Source organism: Limulus polyphemus, unplaced genomic scaffold (assembly GCF_000517525.1).
Source record: "Limulus polyphemus unplaced genomic scaffold, Limulus_polyphemus-2.1.2 Scaffold6435, whole genome shotgun sequence".
NCBI lineage: Eukaryota > Metazoa > Arthropoda > Merostomata > Xiphosura > Limulidae > Limulus > Limulus polyphemus.
Window position 1 is genome coordinate 3,208 of NW_013672045.1, and position 7,625 is coordinate 10,832.

A 7,625-nucleotide genomic window follows, 5' to 3' on the forward strand; every position below is an offset into this window, starting at 1 on the left:
GGGTATCAGAATAGATTCTATGTGCACGAGAAGGGCAGTTATTTAGTGTATGCTCACCTCAATTATACTAAACAGACTCAAGCTGCATGAGTGAAGTATTTGATTTATATAAGGAGTTAATCTTACAACACTAATCGTGTCACAACCATCCCACTTCTCACCATATTGGTATCCTTGTTCTAGTTCAAGCTACATGGTGGAATCCTATGTAATGAAAGAGGGGTTCTGAAAAAGAAATAGTACACATTCTTCTCAAAGATGACGGAGTGATTAAGAATGGCAACCCGTGAAAGCCAAAAAACCATCAAGAGATAAAACAGCCAGAAGATATAGAGATTAATGCATGGAGAGCGTTAACACGACCACCTGGAGGAGATTGTCCAAGAGCTGTCAAAGAAATATAAGAAAATGAAAAAGATAATGAATCAAATGCAAAGAAAAGGGAAATAGTCTATAAGAATTTACATCCTGGGGTGAACATGTCAACAGAGAGGTTAATGGACCCACTCTATAAGGGAGGAAGGAAAGAGGTCTATGGAAAAATAAAGGTTCCAGTATACAGGACAGATGAAAATGGAGGCCCTTAAAGGGTGAGATCCATGATAAGTCACATCCAACAGGACACAGGAGTCGAACTGGGCGTGAATGATTGAATTGGCAAGAAATGGAAGGAAAGAAAATAGGAGAGAAGTACAGTGTACCTTCTGAGCAGTTGAAGTCCAAGGGAAAAAGGATCAGCCCAGGGAGAAGAAAATATAAATGCAGTGGAAGATGGTGGGAAAATAATGTGAAGGAAAGACATCAGAGTGATAGTAAACATAGAAGTAGGAGGAAACAAATCAGGAGAGAAAGATAGTACAAATACCAGGAAGACAATGACTTTAATGGGCTTGTAGTACAGCTAAGGTCCAATGACTGTGACAGGTGGTAATGGAATGAATGAAGTAGTACAGCTAAGGTCCAATGACTGTGACAGGTGGTAATGGAATGAATGAAGTAGTACAGCTAAGGCCCAATGACTGTGACAGGTGGTAATGGAATGAATGATGTAGTACAGCTAAGGCCCAATGACTGTGACAATTCCTTCAGGAGAAGCTCATAAGAAGACAAAGTGCTCCAAGAAAGAAAATCTTGGGTCTGTAAGGTCCACTGAAGTTTATACATGAGGGCCCGCCCCAAAAGAATGAGGTGGTCTGGTAAAACCAGTCTCCAAAAGGAAAATAACCTCTCATACAGGGAGAGAACAAGAAGTGTAAAACCTGGTGACCAGGTATGCCGTGGTTCACAGGCAAAGAATGTAGGCTGAATTCAGTTGAGGTGAGAAAATGTCCCAAAGTACCCAACCCCGAGTGGATATGAGAAAGGATTTAAATCCCAGATTAGTCTCTGCCCCTGGGGTTCAACCGAGTAGACACCATAAAATCTGGTTCTAATGAGTAGTGGTTCATTCCTGTTTAAGAAATATCAAATGGGCTTCTGATCTTGATCATCAGAAGCAAAATATACACTTCAGTGTGAGCTGCACATACACCAAAGGGGAAGAAAACAAAAAGGTTAAACACTGTGAAATTAAAACAAGTGTACTGGCAAATTATTTATCTTGGTTAGTCGATGACACACATTTGCAATGCCTACATAAAGGTATGTTTAGCTCTAAAAAATTGTTTCATTCTTTTCTTTGTTCTATCTTAGCAAGCCACTGAGTCATGCATTTTTTTGAATATCCTTTTCCTTCTAAACAAAGGGCTGTTGTTTGATACACCATTTTTGTTTTCATTAAAACTTATTTTATTTTACTTTGGTGATTGCTTCAGCTTGAAAGTTCTATTCTACACTTTGTAATTTCCTTGCCCACACACATTTTTTTACTATCAGAATACATATACACCAATATCATTAATTTACTACAATAAAACATCTAATCTATATAAAGGCCAGTGCATGTCATGTCACGCTTGATTTATCAAAATAGGAGTCATCATAAAAGTTAAAATGCATATATCCAGATAGAATAGTTTGATTACTGTTAGCCCTTTACGATTTTAGTGACGGGGAGCAAAGAGGCCGTGCCATGAAACCTTATAAGTGTAGTAAGTATTGGTACAATAAACCTAGAATGAAGAGGTAGTGTGGGATTACCTAGCCTAGAGCCAAGTGAATAAAATTTATCATGAAAGTAAAAATATTGATTAAATTTTAAACTTAAACCCTTTCTGAATTAAGCTATTTTCTGTTATATCACAGTTTTTAATAAACAAACCTTTTTAATAAATGGAGACTAAATTAAGAAATCAACAAATTTTTCCAGTTTTGTTGTCTACACATTTCATTTTATACTTCCAGTACACAGATTAACAACATTTGGATATACTTTTGTTGCTAAGCAACATGACATAAATGCCATTGTTCAAAGGTAGTGTAACCAAAACGCACTGGCTTTTTTTATATATTAGTAGTTGTTAATCTTACTAATTTATACCATTAATTATTCTCTGAATAGGGCACAAGTTCCTTTCATGAATTATCTTAATTTTGATTAGCTCACAAAGGAATTTACTGATGTTTGACTGCCTTGACCGACCTTTTCTGCCACTTTGTTGGTCAAGTTTGATTTTGTAAAATCTAATTTTTTCAGTTAGCTATGAAACGTGAGGTTAGGGTATATTATGGGGTGAGGGTGGTAGTACTTGCCCCATCATTCTTGATGGACTATATGTTAGTTTCATAACTCTGTTCCTTGTGCTCAAGGTAAAAATTTGCCCAAAAGAAGGTGAACCTACAGTTTTGGAATTTAAGTTCAGCTTCACAAGCACTAAGTTACAAAAGATATTAGCATCTGTTCATTATACCTGCATTTTCAGAGTAATATGATGTTATAGATGCTACTATTCCTTATGGTCTAGTTTTTAAAACTACATCTTCAAGTGATATGGTTTTTATACATGCTGCACAAGAAACCGTTGTTTCTCGTCTAACTTTTCTTTCAATGTCATTTCCCATGTAGAATTTGTTAACAAGCCACAAAGATAGCTGTAACTCCAATAATTTCAAGATAATAGAAAACACAGTAAAATGATATGTAATTTTATTCATTACCTTCTCAAATAAGTAGAATTTTTCTTAATTGGTCCACACAAAATTCAAAGACAATGGTCATAAGTTTATACTCCTTATCTCTCTGTCACATAATCCGAGAACAGTCACTCAGTATCTGCTTGTCACATAGTGTTAATTGTGCAACAAATATCAAATTAGAAATGAACCTAATTAAAAAGGTGTAAGCGATACATTAATGGAGAAAAAAAATATACTGAATTAACATCAGAAAAAAAAATTATCCTGAACAAGAATTTTTTTCAAGACTTGAAAAGTAACTTTAATGACATTTATGATTTGAAATAATGTCACTGAAAAATACTGTCATTTCTTTAACAAACACATATTAATCAATAACAGGATATACAAAAGACTAAAAAAGTGTGTAAAATGTGACAACAAAGACTTTTCTTATAATCTAAATACTTAAAGTTACCTGTTATAGTGTAAAGCATCATTAGCATTTACATGACTGGGATTTTACTGAATGCCAACTACCACCAAACCTGAAATCAAACTAAAATACTCGAAATTATGTATAATATAATTCAAAATAAAAATTTTAATTTTGCTCTTAAAGTCTTAAAATTAGGCAAAAAATACAATTTTTTTTCATATACAAAAAAGAAGAAATGACTATGTTGTTTTTTTTCTATAAAGTGATCAAATCAAATATATGCAAATTGAACTCAGGTTTTTCAATGAATTAATTTATATCCTACATCATATGTTTTTATACTCAAACATTTTACAAGTAAAGGATGAAATATTTAAAATTTCTTTGCACTGAAGTGAATTTTTAATATGTAATTTTATACATTTGATAATTTCTAAATAAAGGTTTTTTAAAGCTATGGTGGACCAATAATACATTAGTTGGTTCACAAGGTCACTTCTGAACACAAGAACATCACAGGCACAATATTTTCAAAGTCTACTAAGAACCATGAAGTTATATTTTTCAGGAACAGGTGGTAACCATAAGATAACATGACTTTAACACTGTACATTTTAGTTTTTTTTCTTTTATTACAGGATTGAAAATTTAGACTATCATCCTATCACCTCATTCCTTTATTTATAGAAGCATAATCTTTAGAAAAATTTACTTAATTCCTTTATAAGATCCTATTCACCAGTCAATATTTACATAAGGCAATATATGTAACAAGTCACTATTATATGACTCTGCTGTAACCACATCTTTCCAATCTCTCCACCTGCTGTTGTGGTCATAATTTCCATTAACACTATTCCACTGTTCTAATAAAAGACGATCTACACACTCTTTCGTTACAGGTTCACTTTCTTTAACACTACAATCATCTTCACTCCATATTATATTATCTGGTTCTAGAACAGGCAATGATGACAAGATATTATGTATTTCCATGTCCACTGGGTCACACATCTGAGTGAAAGGTTTCTGACAAGATACAGGAGATTCCACATCAGACTTAGGGTAAGAAGCACTACTGTTAATTCTTGTTTCTCCTTCCGAATTCATGGATGATTTTAAAAACCTGGCCATGAGTTCTGACTTAGTTTGCCAAGTTTCAGCATCACAGCCAAACAAAGCTTTATCTGGAAAGTTATTGGAATTTCCAAAATCACATGCACTATCACTTACACTTTTACTAATAAGCTTACTGGGCAATGCGACTCCTTTTTTAGCTTGGAATTCCTCCATTAACTGTTGATGAGTTTTGACTTTAGATAACTTAGAACTAGATGATGCTGCAGCAAAAAACTTTTCTTTCAAAATGTCTCTATTTTCTGACTTCTTGCTCTGTTTTCCTTTTTTTATTGGAATTTTTACCAATTCATTATTTACTGTGGGTTTTTCAGGTAGTGAACAAGAACCAGATGTGACCCTGCATGATTTAAAGCTTTCGAAAGGAGACTGTCTACTGTGGGAGAAGGTCCAGGCAGGTTCTGAAGAAGAATCCAGACCATTAGATAAGACAGTTTTATCACTAGAGCAGCTTGCACATTCTGCCAAAATACTTTTTTCTTTATCTATATGAGAATCATCTTTCCTAAATCTTTTGTTTGCAGCATTGGTTTTGGCTACATCTAGATCACAATGAGAAGGACTCACTAGGACACACGGAGAAGTTGCCGGTATACTTGTCAGATATGGACTAAGCAGGCATTTTCCCCCAAATACAGGACTCTGAGGTCTTGGACAAGCTACAGTGACAGAAGATTTGTTTGTTAAACTTGCCCTGCATGATGTTGTATTATGAATAGCTAACAACGCAGGACTAACAGGTTTGAAAACTTGGTTAAATGAAGGTGATATAACACTCCCATTGCGATTAACAGTACTGGGTGACAAGAGCTGACCTCCATTACCATTACTGGAAACACGAGATCGTTTTGATACTGGAGTGTAGTTTGAAAGTGTGTGGGAAGTGTGCTGCCTGATGGACAAGACAGGACTATTGGATCCACTAGAGCAAAGTGGACTATCAGCACACATGTGCTGTAAAGCCGGACTGATCTGTTTAAAGCAAGATGATACCAATGGAAGAGTTGTATACGAGTTAAGTAATGCTGGACTTTTAGGACCTCCACCAGGCCCAGGGCCTGGTATATGTCCAGACCCTGGACCAGGACCCAATGGTTTTCTAATTGGTGGTGTACCCGCTATTCTGTTCTCAACAGATGCCACATTAGCCGACTGATTTAAAAGTTTTAACCAAGACTTAATCAGTGCCTTCGCTCTCCTTGCAAGCTGTTCATTTGAAGTCTTTTTTCGAAGTTCGTTCACATACTTTCCCAGTCTTGTTTGCTAGAATAAATTGAAAATGAAATAAATTAGGAAAGCTTTTTATTTTTGGTATATAGTATTATATATATTGGTTTAATACAACCTCAGCAACTATACATAAAATGAAAATAGAGATGTCGCTAAAAGTAATTATTCACTGTCATTGGTAAAAACATGCAGAGTATAGCTCTGAATACAAAATTAGATACAAATTATTTTGTAGGTAGGAACAAAAGTATTTTTAAACATGATTCCATCTACAAATGAAAAACACAAATTAAACCGTAAAAGTCTTACAATAATACTAAAATTGTTACTCAATCTTAAAAATATACAATAATACTAAAATTGTTACTCAACCTTAAAAATATACAATAATACTAAAATTGTTACTCAACCTTAAGTCTTACAATAATACTAAAATTGTTACTCAATCTTAAAAATCTTACAATAATACTAAAATTGTTACTCAACCTTAAGTCTTACAATAATACTAAAATTGTTACTCAATCTTAAAAATATACAATAATACTAAAATTGTTACTCAATCTTAAGTCTTACAATAATACCAAAATTGTTACTCAACATTGAAGGCTAAGCAACCAGTACTGAGCCATTAATCATTACAAACTCCAAGAAACAAAACAAACATTATTTTTCCTGCCTTTTCAGTTAACTTTTTATGGGACATAAAATTATAAATGTTATAGGGTTATTCAGCAATGAACTTAAAAGCTTGAAATAAGATGAGCAGTTAAAAGCTTTACAGACTTGAAGATATTTTTCCAATAGAGAAAATAGCATATTTCCAAAAAAGATATAGCATCTAATACTAAGCATTATGTCACACATTCAAATGTACAATAAAAATTAAGTGCATACATACGAGATTGCTTTATAGTTTTTTGTTTCAACACAACACATACGTTACTGAAGCACAATCACTGACGTTTATTATACATAAGCTTTAATTTTAATTTACAGAGTACGTTTTGTTACAATGTTTTATTTATAAACATTTGTTCTATTATAAAGAATTATTTTGATCAAAATGAGAGTTACATTTTTTAGGGGATCAAATTTTTTTTTCTCTCCTCACTGAATTCAGAAAAGTGTATGTGTGCTCAAAGGGGGGGGGGGGGTCAAGAAATGGAGCCATAAAGGTTGCAGAAGTTAGATGTGGATGCTAGTTTAACATAATGTCAGATAACTGTTAGTTACTGGTACACAGGTTTTTACAAAAGACATTATCTAAATCATTTTACATGTAATAATTCTCATAAAAGGGGTGTAATTACAGCAAAGCAGTGACCGCTGGAAATCTAAGATCATAATCAAACAACAAAGAAAAAATACAGATTAGTTCATTATTCTACAGGTCACTACTCTGTATCATCTGATTGAAGTTTAAATAGCATTTCAAGAATTAAGCATTATTCATTGTTTCAGTTTTTGTCTCTCCAAACAGAACATGTTTATGAAACAAATGGTGCTTACAATCAATGAATTATATTAAAGATGCAGTGGGCAGTATACTTACTGTATTCTTAGAGTTAGATATAACAAGCTAGTTTTCTCATCATTACATATGCATAACTTAATTAACTGTGGCAGCTTTAAAGGCAGGTGGGGGCAACAGAAATAAATGGTGTTTACAATCAATGAATTATATTAAAGATGCAGTGGGCAGTATACTTACTGTATTCTTAGAGTTAGATATAACAAGCTAGTTTTTTCATCATTACATATGCAC

The 7,625-nt window shown here is 33.5% G+C and overlaps 1 protein-coding gene across 2 annotated transcripts in view; it reads right to left on the reverse strand.

Annotated features, from left to right (window-relative positions):
- Positions 1-3,063: 3,063 nt before the first annotated feature.
- The window catches only part of LOC106473716 (mediator of RNA polymerase II transcription subunit 26-like), a 31,785-nt gene continuing 27,223 nt past the window's right edge, over positions 3,064-7,625 (reverse strand). For both annotated transcript variants that reach the window (XM_013934395.2, XM_022402114.1), the window contains exon 3: positions 3,064-5,893. In XM_013934395.2, coding sequence (XP_013789849.1) covers positions 4,229-5,893 — 1,665 coding nt within the window. In that variant the 3' untranslated portion in view covers positions 3,064-4,228. The remainder of the gene's footprint in view (positions 5,894-7,625) is intronic.